Source organism: Leptonychotes weddellii, chromosome 4 (assembly GCF_054177405.1).
Source record: "Leptonychotes weddellii isolate Sample4059 chromosome 4, ASM5417740v2, whole genome shotgun sequence".
NCBI lineage: Eukaryota > Metazoa > Chordata > Mammalia > Carnivora > Phocidae > Leptonychotes > Leptonychotes weddellii.
Genome location: NC_138372.1, coordinates 111,447,840 through 111,475,503, shown reverse-complemented (window position 1 = coordinate 111,475,503; position 27,664 = coordinate 111,447,840). Strand labels below are relative to the sequence as shown.

Genomic DNA, 27,664 nt, shown 5'->3' with positions numbered 1-27,664 from the left:
TGTTGTGGAAGAATCCCACTTGCTAATTTCCCCTGTCAGGTGGAGTCTGGGTGGGAGAGAGGAGTCTCAGACTGGTGGGAAAGTTCTCTGGTAGGTTACTGTTAGGGGAACATTCAGTTGGTTCTTCTTGCTATTCTTCTGGGCTTGTCTAGAGTTGTTGGCAGGACTCTTGCTCAGTTCGGAGGAAGAATAAGGCTATCTGGCTGCCTTCTCTTGCTAGACTGGGCGTCAGGACAGGCTGGGCCTGGGTTACATTCTCTTGGATGGAGAATCATAACATGCCCTGCCACTGTGTTGTTCCCTTGGTCCTCTGGTCCCTAACTAATTCATCTTCCTCTTTCTACCTTTTAGGGTTCTTCTTTAGTTGTCTCTTGTGTTATTTCCAAGGCTTTTAGTCATGCTTGACAGGAAGGGGCAGAGAGAAACAAGTCTACACCATTTTGCTCAGATCAGAAGGTCTCTATATAAGCTTATATAGGCCTAAAATCTCTCTGGAAGGTACAAAAAAATTGTCTTCCCTGAGGAGGGACACTGGGGAATATGAGGTAGGAGGGAAACTTTTTTTTGTATATGTGTTTGCATGTTCTCATTTTAATCAGGTGACTATATTAGCCGTTCAAAAATAAAAATAAAATGTAAAAGAAGAAATCTAATTCAGCCTTGCTTTCAAGAGCACAACCAAGGATTACAACATTGGTCAAGTAGAGTATGGATTCAACAATTTGTAATTTTATTAAATTTCACTGACTTTTAATTTCACTATATTGTGACTGCTTTGATCCAGATCTCTGAATATAAGAATAATGTTCTCAGTGGATTTTCAGCCTGCTCATATATTTTGAATAACTTGCAGAATACAAATGTGTAATTTAGATAGAAGTAGATGCTTTTGGCAGCATACTAGCACCCTAATCAGCTGAAAAAAATGATATTTGTATGACATTAAAACAAAATTAATAGCAAGACACTGATTACATGAAAAGATTTTAGGTTGTAATTATTAAACTTGCAAACAACTCAGCATAATTAGTGCCTTAATTAGGATATGGTCTGAAATTTTAGCTTACAAAATTAATTGAGGCAATTAAAAGTCACATTTGTAAAGTGGATTTTAAAGCTTACAAGGTAGTTAGATATCACTTTTTTTCTCATTTTGGGAAGCATCTTTATAGGTAGAGTAAGCTTGCAGTGCAATTACTTTGATTCCAAACCCCCATTTCCAGCACAGTGTCTAAGCCTGAAGCCTTAAGAATCAAGTTTAGTAACTTTCAGCCAAGGGTATCTACACACAGAAGGTTGAGCAGCTCCCAGGCATACTCCTAAATAACTCTGGGGAGCAATGAAACAGCAAAGACTTTCTGTCCCCAGAACCTTAATTGAAATATAAACTAAAAGATTGATAGTGACTTTGGATCAAGCTCCTTGACCATTTTCACAGAACTATTTGGATCCAAATGGCAATTTTCACCTCTGTCATTTATTCTTCACACGCTTCTTGAAGGCATTAAAACTCCTGGTCATTCTCAGTGATCTGTGTCTTTCTTTCTCTGACACTGCAGGCCTAGAACACAGGCTTCCTTTTCCTAAGGCCCAAAATCATGAGAGCATTCTTTTAGAAAGTCAGTGTCGGGTGCCTGGGTGGCTCAGTTGGTTGGGCGACTGCCTTCGGCTCAGGTCATGATCCTGGAGTCCCTGGATCGAGTCCTGCATTGGGCTCCCTGCTCGGCGGGGAGTCTGCTTTGCCCTCTGACTCTATCCCCTCTCATGTGTTCTCTCTCATTCTCTCTCTCTCAAATAAATAAATAAAATCTTTAAAAAAAAAAAAAAAAGAAAGTCAGTGTCATACTTGTCTATTCCTAACTGCCTATGTTGTGGAACAGGGAACATGAGGTTCAAAACTCCAATTACTTGGTCTTGGCAAGAAGCTTATGTCTTTAATTGGGGGCACTTGCCTATCACAAAATATCACTAGTAGTACAAGAATGTCATCATTGAACTTTCTCTGTACCTGTAGGTTTTCTTAATTTCTTCATTTGATGCTCCCTTATGCAGACCAAGAATTTCATATAGAGCTTCTCCAGATGTAGACAAAGTCCGCTGTCTTTGGTTAGGTATGTTACATGCCATTTTCTCAGGCTGCAAAAGCAAAGAGGGGAAATAGCCATGAAGGTTATGCATACTGGGTCCCACTCTCTGAAAAGAAAGACAGTTTATCTTTAACCTTTTGTAAATGACAATCTGAAGTACATTTTTATGTCAGCCACAAAAGGAGAGGAGAAAAGGTTTAGGAGAGCCAAAAGTAGAGCTTCATGTCAGGGTGTTAAAGGTTACAAGCAGTCATGTAAATGGAGTATGGCTTTGTCCACATGGTTATATAGAAATGAAATGTTAAATAAATACCCAGCTAATTCAGAATTGTTGAAAATGAATCCTCACAGGTCAGCATATGTAGATTCTTTTTTTTTTTTTTTTAAAGATTTTATTTATTTATTCGACAGAGAGAACACAAGCAGGGGGAGTGGGAGAGGGAGAAGCAGGCTTTCCGCCGAGCAGAGAGCCCGATGCGGGGCTCGATCCCAGGACTCTGGGATCATGACCTGAGCTGAAGGCAGACGCTTAATGACTGAGCCACCCAGGCACCCCCAATGTAGATTCTTTTTTGCCAGAATTTGAACAGCTCCTTTTATGTATATTTTCCGAATTTAGCTAGCAGTGGAAATAATCTTCCATTTTACTTTGATTCTATTGGTTTTAGGATGGCTTAGGATGTCTTTAGAGAGATACTCATGTTCAACACAGGGAATCCTTGGTGACAACGGTGGCAGCAGCTGAACTGGATGGGCACATCCCAGTGGTGGATGGGGTCAAATGGAGCTGATCACCCAACTCTGTTCTCACCAGGCTAATGACCAAACCAACATAAGCAAGAACAGAGCCCCCAGATGTCGACTGGTGGGTCAGGATGGCCTTAGAGGTCCCTGAGGCCCCAGTGTGGTACTGTGAGTGTTTGTGGTCCTAAGGAATTCAATAAACAGCAACAATATGAGGAATTCCAAAGTATTTTTGTGCGCCTTTATCTTCTTGGGGGAAGAAAAGCAAAACTTTGAAGAGTACTGAAAAAATCAGACCTGGGCAAAAATCTTGCCTAAAGGTGCCAAGGACAAGGGCTTATTTTATGGCATGGCTTCACTGTCCCTTCCTCAATCAGCCTCCTGTGAAAGTAGTGTCCCTGGAGGCCAGAAGGACCCCAGTCCCAAATTCCTGGTTCACACAAGGATAAGAGGAGAAGGAATCTGATTTTGCCTGCCACAAAACAAACTCTAATGTGCATACTGACTAGCAGCCGTTCAGTAAATTGTGGCACTTAACACTCATTACTGCTCTAACTTACTTTTCTTGCCTACCCATCACAACTTCCCTAGGGAGTAAGCAATTCAAGGCCTGGGGTATGCCATTCATCTATGTGTTCCAGTCCTACAGGTGAGCCCTATCTTGAAACCACAGCCCAGCTGATTATTCACAGTTGAAGGAAGACGTGCCTGAAAAACTGACACCCTCCCTACTTCCTTCCCTGTCCCCTCTGTCCTACTGCCACCACACACACAAGTGCTCAAGATACTGATGCCCTGCACCATACATCCACCTATGGTTCCCAGGAATGGAGGCAACCAGCCGATTTCTCACAAGTCATACTAAATGCCACAAGTGGGTGGAGTTTGGAAGATAGGGATTTCTGTGTGGCTTTGTGGACAAGGAATAGGACCACAGTCTCTCTGAGATTTTAAGATGTCACTGGTTAGCAAGATCCCGAGTCACAAACTAAGAATTTATCAACATAATGATTCAAATTTTAGGACTGTAAGATATGGAGTTAGGGGTTATATAAGCCAGCTTAACAAATGCCTTTTGGGAAATTTGGGCCATAGATCATTGTAGCAGACCACTTTACTATTAGCTCTCCTTTTTCTGGGGAATGCTCAAGTTCCTGTTGCAACATATGCCTTTCCTGACAGCTGCTTCAGTCTTACTTGATCTCAGTTGAGGAGAGCAAGAGTAGGTACCAAGGCAGACCAATAAGAGTCCTTCCCTAGCATTTTTTTTATATACAGAACAATCTTACAGATGGTAAAACCAGTAAAATGTAAGATTGAGGTATTATTGGCTGGCCTGAAATGAGAGAGTTTGAAACTGATCCATAGAAGAGGAGCAGTGGCTGAAAGATGGGAGAGAGAGACCCAGTAGAGTTCAGTCTTCTGGTTCCAGTTTTTTCAGAGGTGCACTTGCAACTCTTCCCCTCCCACAGCTTGTCAATCAACTTTTCCTTGGATTTAGCCAATAAAATTCCTCTCCATACACAAATTTACACATGTTTTTTCTTTTGAGCATATTTTAGCTAGGTTTTGGTCTTTGTTAACCAGAACTCCTAAGTGTCATATACTCTTTCAATTAAACACCACCAGTGGTTCCCCAAGCACTTCCAAGCCAGGCTAATCTTAAATTATTGCATCTACTTATCCTTTAAGTTGAGTGTAGCTTCCTGGTACTTGGAAATGAATACTTTGCGGAAATAACAATGATATACTAAGATATTCAAACAAATTTATTCAGGTGTATTGTATAGACATTATCAGTACAGATAAAAGGAGCAGCGATAAATCTGGGTTAAGGCACTTTCATAACAAAAGTTTATGGAGAGTTATTCAGGAGAACTAAGAAGAAATGGAAGTATGGCAAATAGTTATCTTTGCTTTATCTATTTATCTATATTCAGCATTCCAAAGAAACAGTTTCAATTTGAGGGGAAGAAATATATTTACTCTTCATCTATTTCTTGAAATAAGAGATACCATGGCTCCCATAAATCAACAGATGTCCTAAAATCAATTTTAACAAGTCGCAGACATGCACAGTTTCCACAGTTTTGAGCATCATGCTCCATGACCAGCTTTGATTCTTTCCTACTCGGGATCTTGCTATCACTAATCCAGGAAAAGGATTTACACGTTACTGAAGATAATCTGCTAAACAGATTATGGTAATACCCACAGCAGAAAATTCAATTATTTATTCAAAGCCTGCAATGCAGGCCAAGTCTTCTGGGAGATTTCAGACTAATATGAGATACAAAACTATAAGCCAATAATGAAACTACTGTTTAGAGGTTAAACACGTACTGAGGATAGAGCGAGAAGGAATTTTCTGGAGGGCAGAGATTCTGTTTTGTGCCACCAGAAGCCCAACATTGTACCTAGGATGTATTAGGTGTATGATAAATGTCTGTTGGGTAATTAAATCAAAACTGAGTGGTTAACTTGAATGGGGATGTTAGGGAGAACTTCACAGAAAAGATGAAATCTGGACTGATAATAATACAACCACTTATTTCTGTAGAACTTGGCACATATTTCTATTACAGCCCTTGTATCTAAGCCTAACCTTGGATCTGCATAGATGTGGTAGCCAGTGACTCTCTTGATCATTTGTTTGCATAAATCAAAAGAAAAGAAGACTTTTGGGCTTGGGGGCTGAAAGAGGAGGGAGGACATTCTCACATTGTGACTGGAACTTTTTTTTCCCGAGGCACCCCCTTCAAAGTTATCCAGGTATAGAACAAGAGAGATGGGGTCAGTTGGGGGGCTACCCTCAATCCTTTCCACAGAATAGTCATGGAAACTGCCTAGGACTTATCCTTCCCTACCCCTTGGCCATACCTCTACACATTCCTCTTCCCAATGGAAAAAAGGCAGGCAGATTCCATCTCTCAAATAGTTTCATACATAGAAACTCACACCCAGGAAAACATGGTAGGTAGCTTGCTATTACTTTGGTTTATGTATTTTTTCAAATCATCTCTTTTAGAAATCCAATCACACTGTAATCCATTCCTGCTGAATAAAATCCGGTAGCTGACTTGCTTTATGGTGTGGATTGAACAATATGCAGAGTGAGTTGTTACAAAGAATTTGTAAATTACTGTTTCACCTTCTTTGCTCTATTCCAAAAGATTTCCTTTCAAACAGATAAAGTCTGTTAAAGACAAAAAAAAAAAAAAAAAGCCCTTTTATATCACCACTGGAACACAAGATAAAGATAGTTGGTCAATAGTTGGTCAGTGTGGTTAGTTGTTGGCTGATTCTACAGACTGAAACATAAAGGGACCAGAAAACTGTAGAATTGCTCTCTATACATCAAACACCAACAATGTGCTTCCTTTTCTGTCTCCTTACTGATAAAAGAAACCAGACTCTTCATACATTATTGATGTAGATGACATTTAGTTTCAAATTCAATGGCGTAATACATTGAAACTTTTAGTCGTTTTAATATATAAAAATAGATATGTGCCCTGAGAACATACTAATTACAGAGTAATAGTCAAAATGTCTTCTAAAAACTCTCCTTAAATAACCTTAAACTAAATACTAAATAATGGAGCCATACTCTTTTTTAATTCCTTATATAAAATATAATCTTTATGAATTCTTTTTCTGTAGCCTTTTGAATTCTAATATTCCTATGTAAAATTCAAGTCTTTATTATTTATTCATAGTCCCTCATCTATAAGCCATCCAATGGAGAAAAAAAATGTTGTCATGCAAAATTATTAGTAGTTTAATTTTGATCATCCAGTATAGGTTACTTAATCTTCTGAACTTAAATTACTTTTTGGTACATTACAATGTCATTAATATCATTTCTTAAAGCACTGACAAATATACCGTCACTACTAAAACATCTATAGCTCACCTGTCTTTTGATAACAGATATGATTGAAAGAAGGTTCAGCAGTCTGGTGATGATGGACATCCAATTCAAAATAAACACTTATTTAAAGATTCTAACTCCAGGAGTCTTACAAATGCTTAAATTTTTCATCTTGACATAAAATGTTCCTTTCAAAGCAAAAAAAAAAAAGCTTCACCTATTTCTATTATGTGAATTCTCAAAAATGGAAAAAAATCAAACTATACCTTTCTTGAAAGGTTTTCTTCAAGACTCAGAAAATGAATGTGGGCAAGGGAAATTAGATCATTAAACACAGCAAAAACACTTTCAGTGGCTGTCACTGGGGAAACCAACATGCTTTACCATTTTATTACTTCTGTGATTCCTCCATTGAAATCTATTTAGTGAAGCAAAATTTCCTTATCCGAATAACATTGTATCTTAAAGCTAAGCACACATCCAAAATGCTAATCCTATGTTTAAAAGTAATAATTCTCCCTAGCATAATTACTCATTACTTTGACACTTATATAAATAGCAACTTGAAGATAGGAAAACTTGTAAATGTTACAAATAACCCACAGTACCTGTTCCTGTAACTCCGATTCAGTGTTCTCAAAACAGGAGCAATTTGCTGTTTTTAACTGGTCTGGAAATAGATGTGCAAAGAAATAAAGGAAGGCAACAATGAAAGGAGCAATTCCATACCTGTTCCACTGTTTCAAAGCAAAAGGCTACTCCTTTCCATTGTTCTGATCCAGGGTAAACAGATCAGTGGAGTCAGATTACTTCTCATTTGTTACTCTATCAGCCAATTAGTAATCCCTCTGGAAAGCATAACAAAGAGAGAATAAAACATGCATGACAGTAAAGTTGCCATTACAAGGCACCAGGTGATACCAAAATATATGCTACATTTACTGTTGATCATTAGTCAACTGGTGCTTAGATCAATCAAATGCTACTATGGAACTGCCTCCAGGTTTCCATCAGAACTGCCAATTAAGAGAATATGCAGAAATAAAGTGTTGATGAGGATGTAGAAAGAAGGGAACCCATGTGCACTGTTGGTGGGAATGTAAATTGATACAGTGATTATGGAAAACAATACAGAGTTTCCTCAAAAAATTAAAACCAGAAGTACTATACAATCCAGTTATTCTACTTCTGGGTATTTACTCAAAGAAAATGAAAACACTAATTCAAAAAGATGCACCCCATGTTTACTGCAGCATTATTTATAATAACCAAGATATGGAAGCAACTTAAGTGTTCATCAGTAGATGAATGTTGATAAGGAAGATATGAATGGAATATTACTCAGCCATAAAAAAATAATGAAATCTTGCCATTCATGACAACATAGATGGACCTAAAGGGTATTATGTTAAGTGAAATAAGTCAGAGAAAGACAAATACCATATGATTTCACTTATAAGTGGATTCTAAAAAACAAAACTAAAACAGAAACAGACTCATAAATACAAAGAACAAACTGATGGTTGCCAAAGGGGTGGGGAGTTCAGTGAAACAGGTGAAGGGGATTAAAGGGTACAAACTTCCAATTGTAAAATAAAGTCACAGGATGAAAATTATAGCATAGGAAATATAGTCAATAATATTGTAATGACATCTATGGTGACAAATGATAACTACACTTACCATTATGACCATTTCATAATGTATATAATTGTTAATTCGTTATGTTGTACATCTGAAACTAATATAACATTGTATGACAACTATACTTGAATAATTAAAAAAACACTGGAAAGACCATGTAACATTAATAAGGAGACTTTAATTGCTCATTACATTAATCATTAATTAATTATTAATTTTCATATCTGAACATTTTACTTGAATCTTGGTCAAGAGGCACTGAGTCATGGTAGTAAATGCAGTGGTTTTAAGAATGAAGGAACCTCTTGTTAAAACAATGTCCTAACTTTCATATGCAACAAAAAGTCACATGAGAGGACAATTCTTATGATTTTGAGTACGATAACTGAAAAAGTCTTAAATCAAATGAGATAGGTGTCACTCTGAATTTGGCACAATGGGGTCTGGTTCCTGAGGCTGAAGGCAGAATTTAAGGTGTGCTGCTTAGCACAACGGGTAGCAAGCTAGGGTTATTTTGTATGAGCCTTTCAAAGCAATCTTGTCTCTAGATAGCATTGGGGTTTTTTTTAGATGCAAAGGAATAAAAAGCTATTTCCCGTAGATCCTGATTTCTAGCCAGAGTTTAGGAAGCAGCCTAACATCATGCAGAGAAGTGGGGGCGGGGGGAGGGGAGCTAAAGACATTTAGAATGAAAATAATAATAGCTTAAGGGCAACATCCTTTGATGAAATGAAAATAGTTGCTATAATAATATGAAATTATGGGTGACTCTTTTTAAAAATTACACCTTATGTTTCAAATTCAGTTTAATATTTTTAGTAAAATTCATTATTTTTATATAATGAACCACTTCTTAAATCTTCTTAATCATTACTTTTTAATCTTTTAATGTATTGCATAAGTCATGAGTTCGAAAATTGTTTAAGTATTTCAAAACTCCTGTGTGGAAGTAGAACTGTGTCTGTGTTTCAAAGAGAAAACACACAGTTTCTTACTCATTTAGTCAGTCAACAATTAGTCACCTACTAGGTCCAGGCACTGGGCTAAATGCTAGAAATACACTGGTAAACAAAATCAAATGTAAACTCTGGGTTTGTGGTCACAGAGTTGCAACCTACCAAGAAAGGCAGGTATTAATCAAATGACCACTCAAATAAGTATATAAATGAGACTTTGGAGAGATGTTACAAGACCATGTAAATCAGTGTAACAGAGCTCAGGGAAAGCTTTCCAGAACAAAAATAACCAAGCAGAGATCTGAAAAGAACTAGATGAAGGGTTGCTAGTAGAATCAAAATGTATTCTAAGCAGTTAGAATATGTTCCATTGAACATACCTGTCCCTGGGTGCTTAAATTGGAGAAATAAAAGAAATATGCAGACGTGTGCTCTCACACATAGGATATCAGCACATGCCTATGCATATATGGCTTCTGATATATCATCTAAAGATATAGCCAGAGATTAATGGGATCACATTCCACTTAACCAGGTGAGACTTTCTAGAAGCAGTGAATTTCAAGTGATGTTTGTAAAAGGAAATAAGTCATGGCAAGCACACAAATAATTCCTCAATGCAAAATGCACTAAGTGTATTGTAAAAGCATTGCCGATTGAATCATTCAAGTTTAAAGAGGAGAGCTGAGAAGATATTCCAAGATTGAACAAAAGTGGCCTCTCTGGGAGGTAGAAAATTGGAGAGAGAATCGTATGTGGTGAGGAGGGAGTAGTTTACATGCCAGTTTTCCCTGTATTTCCTATTTATGAAGTCTTCACCATTCCCTTAGGTGCTCCTAGAGACCTTTTATGTACCTGTCTCTGTTACTGCATAGGGTTAGGGTTATTATAAGAAATGACTAGTACATCAGCACAGAATCTGTAGCAGGTACCAGATGAATTTGGATATTCAACCAAAATAATCTATCAGTCATGAAAATTAGAGTAAACAGTCTCATTTAAATTTCATATCTCGGCAAGTGCAGCTATCACTCATTTTTGAACATGCAATGTGCAAGGGCATATAGCACCAACAAATCCTATTCAGTATTATCAATATCATTTTACTATTTTTATTACCTCTCTACATTGTGTTATTATTACAATGTTTGGAATTCAGGCTACCATTCTGTAAAGTTCAATGGGAAGAGTCTTTGGGCAAGCTGCATTCTGTTAAGCTAATTTAGAAAGGAAAAAGACAGGTGATTGCTTGATTGTGTAAAATGAAGAGGCCATTGGCTACCACACCAGTGATACCTCAGACATAACTACAGAACAATCCTGGTATTTCTTTTGTAAAATCAAGTGTTTATATATGTTTTAGAAAAACAAATTGTTTAATTCCTATCATGTTTCATAATTTTCCAAAGTTAAAAAATGTCCCTTTTAAAGAGAAGTTACAAAGGTGATGGCATTTTAATGTGCTAAATCTATATATATGTAGTAAGCATGAGAATATAGAATCATAGAAGGCTAAAGAGGAAGAACTAGATGGGAACTCTTTCTAGAATTGCTTAGAAAGATTTTAAGAATTCTGATGCCTAGGCCCTACCAGATTATCCCAAAGCAAAATCTCTGAGTTATCCTGAAGTAAAATCTCAGAGTGGGGCTAGGCTCAGGCATTTTTAGGGCTCTAGGTGGTTCTAAATAGCTGCCCAGGTTGAGAGCCACTGTTCATAACTTCACTTATTCACCAGATCTTGTGGACAGAGACTCCTCAGTTAAATAACATAGAAAACGTCTGCCAACCAAGCAGCTCTGTGGAGGAATTTTTCATTGCCTGGGTTTCCTAAGAAAACATTTACTAAAGATAATTGTATCTGTGTTATTAAACACAAAACAGAATTTGACTTTGCATAATTTAACTTAAGAAAGACTATCCAAAAACAACATTCCTGTTTCTTAGGCTTTGGGCAAGTCACTATAAGCCTGTGTCTTCTCTGTAAAACAGTAATGAAATATAAACCTTTCTATTTCTCAGACCTTTTAACAAAGTCTACTACAGTGTGGCAAGATTATGCCAGGAACTTTTATGAACATAGATCTAATGATTGTCTTCTAGGGTTGGGGTTTGGGCAATTGTTAAGAAGTTACTCTCTTCCTGCCCCCTAAAATAAGAACAGAATACACTGGAAGTGCTTTAAGAATTTGAATGGGCAATCCTGGTAGATTTCGTCTGAAATCTATAATTCATCAGTAGGTAGAGTCAGTTGTACAACAAAGGGAAATTGCTCCCCTTTTGTCACACAGTGCAGAGCACTATAGTGGAGGTTGTGAGGTTCAGAGGCGGTGATGATGGTGATGATGATGGTAGTAACTAACACATTAACTAGATTATCTCATTGAAATCCTACAAAAGTATAAGGTGGTACTTTCATATCCTTATTTTACAGAGGAGTGTAGAATTATTTTAGAGAGGAGAGGTTAAATAAATTGTCCAAGGTCGCCAACTAGTAAGCAGTAGACACAGGCTTTGAAGCCGGTTGGCTGTTCCACAGCCTAAGCTCTCACTCCAGAGTTTTGTTTCAGACGCTTACAGTCTAATTGCAGGGGACTCCTGCCTGCGATATTCCCTTGCTTATCAATCTGTGACTGAGTCAGATGGTGTGTGTGTTAAAGCTCAAGAAAAAAAAAATTGTTGGAGTAATGACAAACAAGGAACTACCATGAGCACATTCATTAATGAGGTCTACCTTGTAGTTCAGTGTCAAGGACAGTATCTAGTTAAATAAAGCTCTGAATCTGAGACCTGTGTTACTGAAAAAAAAATTGACCAAGTCTTGTCCCCTGATCAGGAAATGCAATATGTATTTCACAGTGTGAAACACCTTGTCACTTACTTACAGTAAACCATTTCTGTAATAACCAAGGAGGCTTCAGGTCCAACAGAAGTGTTTCTTTGACAAAGTGTCTGTAAGCAGACCCTTGATCCTTGTTCTTACCAATACTTGTTCCCTGATAGTTTTGTTTTTTTTTTTGGTAGGTTTCTGTTTTTGTTTTTGTTGTTTTTTTTTAAATTTTATTTTATTATGTTAATCACCATACATTACATCATTAGTTTTTGATGTAGTGTTCCATGATTCATTGTTTGCATATAACACCCGGTGCTCCATTCATTACGTGTCCTCTTTAATACCCATCACCAGGCTAACCCATCCCCCCACCCCCGTCCCCTCTAGATCCCTGATGTTTCTTATGTTAATTAGCTAAAAAAGGTAGAATGCAAAAATTTTTGCTCAAGGCAAAAGTCCTTTTCAACAGGGTTTCCAATACAAAGTGATTGTTCTGCAAATTGTCATCTGAATGTAGCTAAACAGCCTATGAAAACAGTACTTGGAAAGCAAAATAGTTTTCATTCCTATTTGTTTAGCATTTAAGTGGTATTTTAATAATAGTACTGACCTTAAGATATATCTTTATCTTAACTCTAATGAAGCCCCCTTTCAAGTGAAGCCTCACCCAGCCCAGGGAACAGACATATATTTGAGAGAAGGAATTGCTAAGGATGCCCTCTAGAGACCAGTACCTGCACTTATATCCTTGGTAATTTCCTAAGTATTTTCACTGGTCATTACATTATTTGATACTCAGTGCTCATTTTTAGAAAGAGATAACAGGCTAAGTGTGGTCATGTGACTTCCCCAAGCATGAACATCAATGATGAGGGGCAAAAAGCTGGAACTGAAGTGAAATCTCAGTGCCCTGCTTCCAAATTCTGTTGTCTTATATCCTTAAGTAAAAAGGCTGTATTGAACAATATAATTGTAAATGACAAAGAGATACTTTTCTTATCGGTGTACATGGCCAGACAGCCCCTGCGGTGGTCACAGGCCTGGGAAGCAGAGCAGTCCTCTGACTTCTGGGTCCACTGCACCAAGATTTTTGCACCAATTTCTAGTGTCCAAAGTGGATCTTCTCATTGGTACATTTCATCTTATTCATCTGAATAATGACAATTACCTTGTGCCTTCTATTTTCGATATACATTCTTCCCTCATTTTGTCAAGGTTTTCTCTTTCAGCTGGCCCACTAAATTGCAGCCAACCCATTATCACAGCTTTTGGTCTATAAGACCTTCTTGTATCTTATATAGTAAATGCTACTTTGCTATTGACAACATACCAGACAAAACATGCCATTGCTAAGAACAGTCTTGGTCTCTGCTGAGTGCCATCGGAAGGTGATCAGAAATGAATGACTAAAGCTTGGCCTCTCCCAAGGGGTGCAAGTGGACAAATCCCTTTCTGAATGAGTCATTAATTGGGTGCAGATTTTTCTACAATTGCATACACACATTCATGGCTTCCAGACATGCAAGGTTAGATGAGCACTGATGTGGTGTTTCCTCCCTCCTGCCACCTAGGCAGGCACCTGTCCAAATTGGGCTCTCCTTTCAGGCCTCAGAGCTCCAGAGGCAAGCCCTCCTCTAGATGTTGACCCAGTCACTGTTTCCCAGGGCCCTCACCACCACTCCCATGGGCAAGCCTCCCAGCCTCCCCAACTGCTCTAGTCCTGCTCCTTCCAGACTCTTCAATGCACTGTACAGTTTTCTGTGTTGCTCCAGAAACCATGAACATTCTGCTGGATGTCCTCACTATCAGAGGGCGTTGGTAGGAGCTGGTATAAGACCACAGGCACAGACTGGTCAGTGGCCACCATCACCAGAGCCCTACTACTGTCTGGGTAATAACTGTTAGGATCTCTGCATTCCCTCGATCCTCCTCACAGCATCTTCTCCTCTCTGTCTTCTCCATTCTCTCAGGGCCAGACCTCACCTCCAGATACTAAGTAGAGCAATCCCATGGAACCAGTTTAAAATGACTAGCCCAGAAGTGACAAACTGGGTCTCTATATAAGGTAGCTCTTACCTGGGACACAGTCTAAATCCTCCCACAAAACTGACCAGAACTAGACAATCTCTGGATGGAGTGAGAGTGTGAGCAACAAGTGCTTGTCCACAAGGGAAGCAGCAACCCTGCCCAGCACCCTTCTGAGAATCTTCCTGCCCCAGGTCCCAGGGCTTGGACATTTAGTAATCAGCTCAAAAGCCTTCTCTGTAACTTTATCAGAGGTCTAAGCAAAATAGTCAAGTGAATAAATATTCAATTCAGCATTTGTTCTCACATTAAAAAAAAAAAAATGTCATTAGTTCCCAGGATTTCAGTCCTGAAGCAAGGCAGACTGGCTATTCAGTGTAGATGTATCGCCCTCTGGTGTTCAAAAGAAATGGACTGTAAACAAGAGTTTCAACTTTGAAAGATTCCTCACCCCAAATCACCCTTGATTTTCAGTATCCCTGAGGCCTCTCCCTCAGCCACCTGAGATTCCAAGAATTCTGAGAAAAACACTCATGGAACATCAGGGTGGGGCAAGCCATGTCTAGAGGGGCACCACCCTTTTATTGCATTCTTCTGAGGCTGAAGTTTTGCAGTAGTTGTCAAGTAGTCAGTTGGGGGATTTGAATTATAACCTTACAAAAAGTTTGTGTTGAAGCTTCTGTCTGAAGGCAGAAACTTTGGGGCAGTTGTTGAACTTCTGAGGTCTCAGACCCATCTACTCATTGGCTGGGCCAGGACAGAAGATGTAAGAGGTCCAGGCAGCAAATTCACAGTGAATAAATGCCTACCAGCTGCTATTGGGGGAAGGCAAAAGCCAAGAGACATTCCCTCTCCCTTGGGCACATTGTGGAAGTCCCCAGATGGCAGATCTTAGTCAGGTTTTCCTTGGCCAGCAGGACGGGGTGTTTTTATTTAAAGGCAGACACACATTCCAGAAATGGTTCCCCCAGCATCACATTTAGCAACTTTGATCCACAAGGCATGAGTCTACAACCCCTGGTTACCACCTAGAAGAGGAGGCAGCAACATGTCTACACTTAAAAGCATAATCCACAATACAAGGCAGCTAACAATAAGGACCAGATGATGGTACAGAAAATACATGCTGGAGGAGGTAGGAGGGGAGGAGCCCCCTGTGAGCCAGAGCACAGGGACCAGGGACCTTCCCTTTATGGTTCACACTGGGAAACTTCCGCTTGCTTTGTGCCCAAACTTGATAGCGTAACATATATCAGTTTCCAAGCACTGCTGTAACAAGGTAGCATAAACTGGGTGACTTAGAACAACAAAAGTAGGGATGCCTCGGTGGCTGGGTCATTAAGCGTCTGCCTTCGGCTCTGGTCATGATCCCAGGGTCCTGGGATCGAGTCCCACATCGGGCTCCTTGCTCAGTGAGGAGCCTGCTTCTCTCTCTCTCTCTCTGCTGCTCCCCCTGCTTGTGCTCTCAATCTCTCTCTGACAAATAAAAAAAAAAAAGAACAACAAAAGTATATTCTCTCACAGTTCTGGAGGCTAGAAATCTGAAATCAAAGGTGTTGGTAGCTGTGGTTCATTTTGGCAGCTCTGAGGGAGAATCTGGGTCACAACTTCCTCTTAGCTTCTGGAGTTGTAGGCAATCCTTGAGGTACCTCAATCTCTGCTTCTATAGCCATGGCATTCTTCCCTGTGTCTGCATCTTAACATGGTGTTCTTTCCGTGTGTCTGTCTCTGTGTCTCCTCTTCTTATAAAGACATCACTCAAACTGGATTAAGGGACCACCCTACTCCAGTAGACCTCATCTTAACTTATATCTTAATTCCATCTGCAAAGAAACTACTTCCAAATAAGATCACAATCACATGTATCAGGGGTTTAGACATATCTCTGTTAGTGATGCAGTTAAACCCACAGTAACAGGACTATAAAGTTGGGCAGATTTGGAGTTTGTATTTAGGCCTCTTCAGTGGTGTCTTGGGAAATGTTTAACAACCAGATTTTCAGGGGGAGAGAAAGCCCTAGTTCATAGTGTTTGCAGATTTTCATGGTGTAACTATTTCCTCCAGGCCTATTGCAAGCTACCAACATGACACCTAGCTTGCAAAATTCCAGAGAATTTAAAAATGTGTGGCTCTCATCCACTGATACTAACTGGCTCCAGCATGCCACTGGGCCTATTATATTAAAAAATGGCACTGGTTAAAAGGAGTTATCCATTATAATTTGTTTTAAATATTTGCATATTGAGGCCAAGATGCCCCTACAACTTTTGATTATCAAATGTAAAATGATTGATTTATATATAACTCATATCAAATTTTAAATCAAGCATGCCTCTGGGTCATTCTGTTTTCTGAGCCTCATTTACCCTGAAATAGCTTCAGCATTTTCCTCCCAGCCCTTCCACATATTCTGCCCCCTACCTTTGGTGTGTCTACCATCCATAGGTTCCCTGTCCCCCCCATACTCATTCCCAGATCTGACACCTCCCATATTCTCTCAGGACTCTGGCACTCAGCTCTTTCTCCACCCCAAGTTTTGTCACTGACTTGGTGCCCTTCAGCTCCCACGTGGTTTTCCCAGCCAGCACCCTTTCCCTCATGACTCCTTGCCCTACTAGGATACCTGGATTTCCTCCAACTCTCAAACCTTGAACTCCAACCTCACGCTCCAAGCCTGTCATTGCCTACCTCACCAGCTAACTCCTCTGTGCACACAACACTTATATGTCACTAACACCTCCAACTCCCCAAATCTATCAGCCATGTCCCTTTCTTCAATGCTTTCCCTGTTCAACTTAGACTCTGGCATCACCGTTGTACCTATTCCCTTGTCGATATCCCTAATTTCTTCCACCACTAAAGCCAGTATTCAATGGTACATTCACTGGTGAGGCAGATGTTGCCACCATAGGTCTCCAAACCCAGCTGCAACCCTGTCCCACATGCTTCTCTGTGTCCTAGAGGGCCCCAGTCTTTTTACTATGCTCCACCACTCTCCTCCAATCTTCTTCACTTTCAGCAAAAGATATTACGTCTGCATCATAGGAAAAAACAGAGAGAGCACTCTATTGTTAACAAAATATTTTCACATAGGTTCATTTAACCTACACAACAACTGGGACAGGTAGGCAGGGTATATGTTATTATTTCCATTTTACAAATCAAGAAACTGAGGTTCACAGAATGTTCATGTCAACATCAGATAATTATTACAGAACCTGGGTAGAAACACAGGTCTCCCAATTCCGAGAATCCCAGGTCAAACAGTAAAGTAGATGATTTGTCCAAGGGCACCAATAAGTCCTTGGCATCCAGGACCAGCACCCACATCTCTGGGTACCTTCCAAAGTCTTTATCCACCTCTAGAATGTGCCGCCTTCTCAGTTACTTTATTGCTCTCAAAGTACCTAAGTTTCATTTACTCTTTGTTTAAAAATAAAAAGTAGGAAGATCTTGAATAAAATAAAAGTTTTATTTTTCTTTCTTTTGCGAGTTGTTACCACCAATGATTGTTTCCTTGTGTTAGTGTTTTTCTTGTAGAGGGTTCTCAGAGTCTTTGGCGAAACAAGCGTATTTACTCTCAGCTTCTGTCATAATGGTTCACAAGCTATGGAAACACCAGTGATGAGATGGAGGGAGCCAGACCAGGGCTCTGATCTAGAAATGTCATCTAGTAATGTCATCCCACAGAGCCCAAATGCTTGCCCGTTGGCCTACAAAGGTGGATCATGGGTGGATCCATGCAGACTTACAAGCTGATTTTCTGTAAACACATGATACAAGCCAAAGCCACTTCCATTGGGAATGGGGGCCATAGTGAGTCACTTGCTGCAATTCCAGACAGATAAGAATCTCAGCTCTTTCCTGGGCCTTCCAGTGAAGCTAGAAAACCAAAGGGAATTTTCTTCTGTTGATAAAAAAGGACCACCTTGTCCCAGTTTTTCTACTGATACCTTGCTTTGTTCATGCTGTACCTACATCATTGTGCATTGTTGTACGTAGAGGCAGACATGCAAAAGAAGTGCTGACCTCCCCCCACCATCATCTGGTACAACCTGCATGTCTGCCCCTCACATGTTGCCTTGGAGATATCCTCCACCGTATTGGACTGAACCCCACTCCCATCAGAACTGATATCTATGAGGTACACCAGAAACACTGAACTGGGAGATGGATGCCTTTGCTTCTAACCATGAACTTGGGTAAGACACATGCCTTCCTGATCTCCATTCCTCCTCTCTCAGACAAGGGGTTTGCTGTGACTGAAGCTAACTCAGCAACACCGTAAAGACTGCTTTTGCTGTCACCACAAAGAGAACTTCTGGGGAGCAACCTAGACAGTGCTATAGGAAGAGAGGACAGAGGAGTCTCCTTTAAATGAGATTGATTTAGGGACTTACAGTAAGTTTGTCACTGAACAATGTTTCCTAAAAGTGCTAGAGGAGATGGAAAGTGAGGAGCAGCAACATGTCAGGCCATGAGGAGCAAACCAAATGAAGGGAAAGCCCAGGCCTGTTCCATGGGTGAATCAGCAGACACCACACACCTGTAGAATTATTGATTCATGCATGTTGTAAGCTGTTTTTATGGGCAGATTTTAGGGAGTGTTACAGGATTTTGCTGGCCCATGGGGACCTTGAAGGCAATGTAGGGCACTCTTGGTGGCTCTGAAGATAGTGGTTTAAGAGGGATACCTCACAGTCGCTGCACTTGGCAGTTCACAGTGACCATGTCATCCTCTCCCTTCCACGGAAGAGTGGAGTGGTGGGAAGAACACAGGGTCATTGCAAACATTAAATGAAATTATTCATGCAAAGCACAAGCACATAGTTTTCAATAAAGGGGAGCAACTATTAATGTTCTGTGGATTACCTCAAAGGCAAAGGAAAGTGGAGCCCTCCCAGTAGCTCCAATTTGCACTTAAATTTGATATATTCAGATATGTGGGGAAAAAAAATGAGCCCCACCCCACTTCATCCCCCCCCACCCCGGCTTCCACTGCTGCCCCTGAGTTTGGACCTACAGCTAATGCCTTCATACATGTCCCATCACAAAGGGTACGGCACCTCAAGACCTGTGGGGAATGTAGCAACAGTGCTGGGAGGCAGCTACCACACAGGTTAAGAGTACCAGATGGCATCATTTAGACCTAGGTGAGAACCTTAGACAACTTACTTCAACTCTATGAACCTTAGTTTCCTCATCTCTAAAATGTGCAAACATTTGTTAAATAAATGTCTTTTGAGCAGATGGAAATAACACTGCTTTCCACATGGCTCCTTGTGGCAATTAAATGAGATAATTACTAAACCTGCTGGTGACATAAAAGATGTGATGGCTGATTTTATGTGTCAGCTGGACTGGGCCATGGAGTGCCTGGTATCTGGTCACACATTATTCTGGGTGTGTCTGTGAGGGTGTTTTTGGATGAGATTAACATTTGAATCTGTAGACTGAGTAAAGCAGATTACTCTCCCTAAGTGGGTGGGCCCATTCAATCAGTTGAAGGCTTGAATAAAACAAAAAGGCTGACCCTCCTTCGAGGAAGAGGAAATTTCCTCCTGCCAGACTGCCTTGGCCTGGGACATTGGTTCTTTCCTGCCTTCAGACTGTAACTGAACATTGGCAATTCCTGGGTCTCTGTCCTGCTGGCATTTGGACTAGAACTGCACTATTGGCTCTCGTGGGTCTCTAGCATGCCAACTGAAGATCTTAGGACTTGTCAGCCTCTATGATTGTGTGAGCCAATTCCTTATAATAAATCATTGATATAGATAGGGATATAGATATAAACATTGCTAGATATCTCCTATTTGTTCTGTTTCTCTGGAGTACCCTAATACAGTAGGTGCTAAATACAAAAAAAGTTGTTTTTATGATTGCTATTTCTGTTATTTCAGAACTTGGCAAGAAATGTTGTCTGTATGTAAAGCTGACTGAAATTATGTTTGAGAGACGGGTAAATGCCAATAATGGCCTAAATAGCACTTACTATTTGTGTGCTATTCAGAAGATTTGATCTTCTAAAACAAGCACTTATTATAACATGTATGTGGGTATGTATCAAGATATGTATACATTATATAGTATAATATACATAAGGCTCCTGGGGATATTTTATCTTTTCTGGTATAGGCCATGACTTTGAGAAAGAAAAATGTGGGAAGCAGACGGCTATCTCAGGATGGTGTCAAAGGACACAATTTGATTTTCTGGTGATGACCTTGGCTACCAGATGGTAGACACCCTGAAAGGGACACCTTGAAGACTTTGAGGGTCATCAGTGACCTGGCAGGTAAGAAACTTGTCTTCTAATCAAGACTTTCATCTAAAATCTGAGTTGGAGAAAAGGACAGTGTCAAATTAAAATTTATACTGTGAAAAGTAATAGAGGATAAAATGCCCAATAATTCTCAGGGAAAAATAGTACAGAGACCATCAGGAACAATACTTAGAGGTACAGATGTCTATTCACCAAGGTTTATTGAATACCTAGGTGACCTGGGAACTTTAACAGAGAGAGAGAGAGAGAGAGCATATGCATAATACATACTTAGAAATGTTCGTATATGCATAGAACACTTCTGGAGAGTATGTGAAATTTGTCCAGTTCCATGGAGGAAAAGGACTGGGGACTGGGATGAGACAGAGAATTGTTTTTTATAGCATAAAGTTTTATGATGTTTAAATTTTTACTATATGCATGTATAACTTTTCAATTAAAACTCTTATTTTCATTAAACTGTGCTTAGGGCAGGATCACCAGTACCAAGAGGGGCCCACTTGCTTTGAGCAGCTGTGCACTGTCAATATTTAACACCACCCCCCAACAGCATTGCCTTTCTGTCCTACTGCAACCAGTCTTCCCCTTCTAGCCATCTTCTACACCATCTTCAATGTTCTCTTTCAAAAATGTAGATTTACCTAAGCCAAGAAATCCTTGTTGCCTCCCGTTTCCTACAAGATAAAGTCCGATCTGCTCAGTAGGGCATTGTGGGAAGTGACACTGCACCTACTACTACTAGTATCTTTCCTGGGCCTTCCAGAAGTCCTTCCCACTGTCACTACCCTAAGCCAAACTCATCATCTTCTTCGTTTACTGTGCCCTCCTGACAGTCCTTTCTCCTTTTTCCCCACTCTCATCTGTTCTCCATACACTACATTGTTTTAAAAATGCAAATAGTATCCTAAAGCTCCCCTGCTTATAACCCTTTAAACCTGCCCACTGGGGGCACCTGGCTGGCTCAGTTGGAAGAGCATGCAACTGTTACTGTTGGGATTGTGAGTTCGAGCCCCATGTTGGATGTAGAGATTACCAAAAAATAAACTTTATTAAAAAAAAAAAAAACTGCCCACTGATCTTAAGCTAAAATCCCAGCTCCTTAGCAGGGCCAGCCTCTTCCTCTTTCTCCAGTGCCATCTCTCCCCAATTCCTTGCTCTCTCCTCAGATTCAATTTCCACTAACCACTGTACACTGTTCAGTTCCTTGAAGACACCATTCTGTTTCCTCTGAGTCTTTGCACATGCTATTTCCTATCTTAAGAAACTCTTCTACTCTCTTATCCCTGGTCTTCCAACCCCACCTGGCTCACTCCTCCAGCATAAATGGTCATAAAAATAAGAATGTCATAAGAAAATCATAAATAATTGAGGAAGAAAAAGTTACCCATTTGAGGAGGAATCTTGTAGGAGTTCAGCTATCAGAAGGGAGCTGTATGGAGCGCCTGGTTGGTGCAGTTGGTTAAGCATCTGACTCTTGGTTTTGGCTCAGGTTGTGATCTCAGGGTTGTGAGGTCAAGCCCTGAGTCAGACTTCGTGCTCAGTGCAGAGTCCGCTTAAAACTCTATCTCCCTCTCACTTTGCCCCTCCCCCTTTCTCAAATGAATCTTTAAAAAAAAAAAGAAGAGAACTGTATGAGTAAGACAGTTTGATGCAAGAAAGGGCTGGGCAGGCTGGAGAATGGAAAGAAGAGAGGTCCCTCTGGTGAATAAAGTGGGGAGGACTGAGTGAATAGGTGGCAGAGGAGAGTGGCTAGAGAAGGTGAAAAGACCTTGAAAGCCAAGATAGAATTTGATCTTCATTTTTTAAACAGTGGGAAAACTTGAACTGTTTTTAAACTGGCAAATGACAACCTCCAGTACTTATTTTAGAAAGATGTGAATAACAGAATGCAGAGGAATGAAGTTGGGGAACTGGATGATCTTAGGGAAAGAGGATGAGAGCCTGCCCCAGGGCAGCAGCAAGCAGAACTAGCAGGAAGCAATGGATTTGAAAGAGATGTGGAGATAACCTCCTGGGTTTGATGACCAAGTGAAGGGGAGGAGAGATCCAGGAATAAGAGAGGACTCACAATGTTAGCGAGAGTAACTGGGAATATGGTGAGGTCATTGGCTGAGATGGGAATCACAAAAGGAGAGCAGCTTTGGAGGAAGATAATGAATTAAGTTTGGAACATGTCGACTTTTGGGTATAAGGTCAGGAAGCCCATGTCCATAATTAAAATCAGACACAACCTAGGGTACAGCATGCAGGGCCTTTCACAGAAACCACCTGTTAGGGTTGGTTTCATCTTTTCTGGTGTGGCATGTTTCCATGACTCCTGTTTTCCATATCCCGACAAAGTCATGTGAATTGTTTGCCTTGCATGCAGAGAAGGAGTTGTAAAAGCACAGGGAAAGTAGAGATAAGGTCTATGAAGACCTCTTGTGCCCGGGGTGAAATTTGCACTAGAAAATTGTTTTTCTCTCCATGCTTGTGTTAATCACTACTCTTTCTCTTCAAGTCCTGGTTCTGCTGTGATGAGCAACCTGAACTCTCAGGACAATTTCACTTCTACTCTGCACTCAGCCCCTGGGGCACTTTGAAGTCCACAATGCAAACATTTTTCACATAGTTATGCAGTTCCTTTTTTGCTTTTGAACTCTTCACAGGTGTATATCTTGTCTCCTTAACGAAAGTCTTAATTCTTTAAGAGCCCAGTTTATGCCCAACATTTAGTTTTTTTAATTGTCATATATTAAGTTTTCAAAAAATACAAAGTGGATTGAAACTGACACTGGGGAAGAAAGGAGAAAGGACAGTAACCACCTTGAAAGGACAGAGTAATCAAGAGATAATATGTTGGTTAGAGGTGTGAGATAGTATCAGTTCCTAACAAAGAAAGGAACCTATTCTAACATAAAAGAAATGCTTTCCCCCCTCTTCTAATAATAATGACTTTGCATTCTAAATATGCTTAAAAGGAGGAGAGGAATACTGGTATTCTAATTGTCAAGTAAGTTGTCTTCTCAACTGGCTAAAAAGTCTGTTTTTCAGGCACCACCTTTGGCTTATAAGCAATATTGATAAAATACAGGACTTGTCCTTTACAGTTAATTATATTTAGTTGTACTAAACAGTGTAAGACTGAGGGTTAAGTCTTTCACTTCCTTTTAGTTCTTCCTTTTAGTTAGAGGTCCACTTGTGTGCCATTGAGATGTTTGGGCAACTTAAAAGAGGGGTCTTCATGACTCAGCTCATTACATAATTCCCTGGGTAGAGGAATGAAGGTGGAACAACCCCAAGTATTGCCAGTGGGCAGATTGTGCACTTGTCATCGATGGAGGAAGTTATATGTGGGGGCGGTGGGGAGAAGAGATTTTGTTGCTAGCTGGTAAGTACCAATAGGCCTCAGATCACAAAGATCTCTCTAGCTGTCTTGCCAGAAGTGCCTGTCAGTCTACCATCGACATCACTATTTAATATGGAACCCCCCATTAAGATCACCCTTCAGCATGTACAGGGGTATTGGAAGAATGAGACCTACAGCACATAGCTTTCAACAGGAGTGCAGTTAGGAGTAGGAAAGGAAGTGGTTCAAAAATGGATCTGAGACTACTCTTGGGAACAGCATGAAGCATGACTCTGGAGGTTGGCAAAGACAAAGGGGAAAAGACACTGGAGTGATTGCTTCACAGTCTTGCTAAGGGCTCCATTCCCACTCCTTTTAGAGCATACCTTTCCCCTTCTGAGATTCCCCCAGGCACTAGGTGACCAGCAGGAAAGGTCCTTCTTTGCCCTGGTGGCAGCAACATCTGTGGGCTCTGTGTCACATTTCTTTCCAGACTTCACAGGCCTCAGGTTACAAAGGTCTCATTGCACAATTCTTAGGAGAATAGGCATGGAGGCTGGGCTGGGATAAAGGAAAGTCCTGTATATGTCAGAGATCCAGGTGGGGCCAGATGCCAAGGCACCCCAGGTGGTGGCAGCAACAGAATCAAATGTCTTGATCTCTAGCGAGGTAGCTTTCTTTACTTTTTTTTTTTTTCCCAAGGCTGTTAAATAAGACTTATCAGGATGCATCTTTTTGGGTAATTTGATGGAAAACACTTCAAAAGTTCACTTGGCATACCTGTGTTTCCGGTTTACTGGAGAGATTTGAGAGTTCAATACCCACAATGAAGAATCTGAAACTAAAGCTCTTTTTATCCTTCCATTTTTCATAATCAACTTTCTCCTGTAGTTTTATGCTATAGTATGTACAAAATTACTCAATATATTACACAACCTTTGAAATTAATATGGAAGCTGAAAGATACTACCACAGCCCTGTTTAAGCCCTATGTCATGATGGAATGTTCTTTTCTATTAGTGGTCATTTAATAATTCTTTTTGTTAAAGATAATCTGTGTGGATAGCTAGAAACATAGGGAAGATCCTTACAGGACATATATTTTTCAGTTGGTTAAAAAACAATCTAGTGACCTAGAAAATATTCATCAGACCTCTGGAACTGATGACTATGAAAACAAGATCTATATTTATACTTAGCAATTCTTCATTTCATTTTCTTTCAAATTTGGAGACTTTAGACAGATATTAATATATTTGCAGTGAATTGAATTGGAAAAAGCTCTGAGTGTCTGTATCCAGGGAGTGCCTGGGCTCAAACTTACAGATTAATTAGAGATGCAAGACATATACAGCTCTACATAAAACAAACAAATCTAAGGCGGCTCCTAAGTTATCAAGGTAATTCCAAATAAAATATTAATTTGCAGGATAAGTTAGGAAAGGCTCATAAAGGAGACATATTAGGTAATAAGGATAGGCCAGTTACCACAAATGGTATAATATCCACACCTGCCAGATGAAGTGTTCCACTCATATATACATTTATTTATGGAGTACACATATATATATATCACAGAGTATGCACACACATATACATAAACAAAGCGATCTACCTAAACTGGAAAAGACAAGGCCACAGAAAGTTTGCATATTTATTATAAAGCAAAAACGCAGTTAATGGTATAAATGCCTTTTTTTTTTTTCCCCAGCAAACTACTCCTAATCCGGCCTCAAGGCAGAGTAACTTGTCGATTGCCCAGGATTTATTTTCATTGTTATCTATGGGGTCTTGGGTGCCTTTTCTTGACCTTGACCAAAGCTTATTTTATTTGGGTTCTAAAGGCTAGGAGAGCTTTGGTGATTAGTGTCACCTACATAGAATACTTAAATTTACCAATAACCACATCAAGGGGGTAAAATGAGATTTCCTCTCTTAGGATATTCTAAAATAGCTGAAATAAGAACCAATAAATTCATTCAGCATGAATTAGGAGCAGGGAGTATTGAAGGAGCCACCAGGCTGAAAGTAAGAGGCTTTAAGCTATGGTCCCCAAGCTAGCACTCACTAGCTTAATGACCTAAGTCAAGACACAACTTCTCTATGCTGGTTTTTTCTTCTGGAAATGAAGACATTGGAATGGATGATCTCTTAGTTCCCTTCCAACTCTTAAAATTCTGTGGTATGTGACTAACACAATGGTCAGAGAACATTATAGTCAATAAATATGTATAGACAAGTTAGGACATTCTATGTTTTTTGGATATTATTTTAGGTTAGACCTAAACTTCGTTGTCACTGACTAAGAATGAATTCTAAAAATTGGACTGATGAAGTTTTAATTTGCAAGGACCTAAGAGGTTGGGTCATAATGAAATTGTAAAAATTATAGTGCCTTCTCTAGAGGGAAGTTGGATATATACTAGAGTTAATGTGAAAGTACATTTTGTTTTTATCTCGACCTCTGGATTTATTGACACGTTTTGGGTTATTATTACTTTTATGGTGTATACAGTGTTGGTCTTACTGCTGAGATATATTTATTCCTGATGTGTTGGGAGGCCAAAGAGTGTTAAAATTGTGTCCTGTGGTTAGAGATTGGGTCTCCTCTCTCCTTGTCTATTGCTGGTGGGGTCTCCTGTGGGTAACTAATCTACCTGTCAGAACACTAGCCTGCTGCTTCTACTGAGGGAATGTGGCAATAAACTTAGCTCTTGCAGGCAAATCTCAGCGTGCCTGCCTGAACAGTCCTGTACTCGGCTCCGGGGTCTCAGTGTGCTGAGACACGGAGAGAGGCCAATGGAGATGAGTCAGGACCTGGCACCCACCCCATGCTCCGCCCTACTGGTAAACAGAACAGCTATTTGCCCGTCACTCGAGCCTCTCAGGGCCCCAAGACTCCAGGAAGAAACAAATACTTTAGAAGCCAAAACCCCAAGGCAAGGTAAAGAAAACAGAAATGTCTGCATCCCCAGTGATGATTTCACTGGCGTGAGTGCTTTAGAGGGTGAGGAGCTGTAAATGGTTCCAGCTGAACTATTTTACCTACTTCTCAACCATAAGGCCCTTCTCTTTCACTGTTTATAGGAGATGATGGCCTTTTTGCCTTTTAAGCCTTGAAATCTCAAAACCAGACTTTAGAATTAATCTTGGTTGCTAACCCATAATAAATTTATTTCTCCTCTTTTTATTACTTTTGTTTTTATTTTTATACTATCTTCTATTAAAATACTTCTTTAAGTTAACTTATTTTTTGTTTAGTTATTTTTCCCTGTCATTTTGGGGAGAAGCTATTAAAAGAAAAAACATTACCAGGCAATAAATGTAAACTACTTTACAAAGTAATTTTACACTGACTTCTTGAGGTAACTGTTTCTTTTGCATTTTTGCAATGGTTGGGGAGAGAACAGTGAGGAGCTAACAGCCTTGGAAATGTCCTCATCTGGCTTCATGACAATAAATAAGTCTGGCTGTTGGGAGGATGCACCTCAGCTCTCTTTCTGGTGGGACTATCTTTGGCCTTTTTTCTGCTCACTTTAAAGTATCTGGTGCATAGTCTCTGTGCTTATACTATTATTCCTAAGCCTGAAGATACACTCATCTTATGGTCTTCTCCTCCTGTTTTTTTAGATACCAGCAATTTCTGTTCTAAGCTTAGCAGTTGTTACATACCTGAACTGGAGGCATGGCTGGCTGATTCCTTCTAGCTCAGTCAGGTAGCGTCCCACCTCTAATATATCAATAGCTGAACCTTCTGTTACCCTCTACTCAGTAGCCATGGCTAAGCCTGGGCTGGATATTATGATGTCACAGAGTAGAATCTTTGCTCCTCCCAAAGGCCCAGCTGAGACCTTCTAGCTTCAGCATTTTCTGTCTTGCCCAGGATGGGAGT

General features: G+C 40.0%; 1 protein-coding gene and 1 long non-coding RNA gene across 4 annotated transcripts in view; one reads left to right on the top strand and one right to left on the bottom strand.

Moving 5' to 3' along the window:
• DNAJC5B (DnaJ heat shock protein family (Hsp40) member C5 beta) overlaps positions 1–7,088 on the bottom strand; it is a 30,759-nt gene extending 23,671 nt beyond the window's left edge. The window contains exons 1-2 of the mRNA XM_081816065.1: positions 6,748–7,088; positions 2,009–2,136 (exon numbers count right to left, since the gene is read on the bottom strand). Coding sequence (XP_081672191.1) covers positions 2,009–2,136; positions 6,748–6,807 — 188 coding nt within the window. The 5' untranslated portion in view covers positions 6,808–7,088. The remainder of the gene's footprint in view (positions 1–2,008; positions 2,137–6,747) is intronic.
• LOC115937285 (uncharacterized) overlaps positions 1–27,664 on the top strand; it is a 173,640-nt gene that overhangs the window by 45,705 nt on the left and 100,271 nt on the right. Inside the window, exon 3 of one of the 3 annotated variants that reach the window (XR_014144211.1) lies at positions 20,297–20,316. The exons of 1 other annotated variant lie outside the window; for it this stretch is intronic. This is a non-coding gene — a long non-coding RNA (uncharacterized LOC115937285). Of the gene's footprint in view, positions 1–2,755; positions 2,776–20,296; positions 20,317–27,664 lie in introns of those variants that run through there. One more of the 3 variants, XR_014144212.1, reaches the window with a different exon arrangement.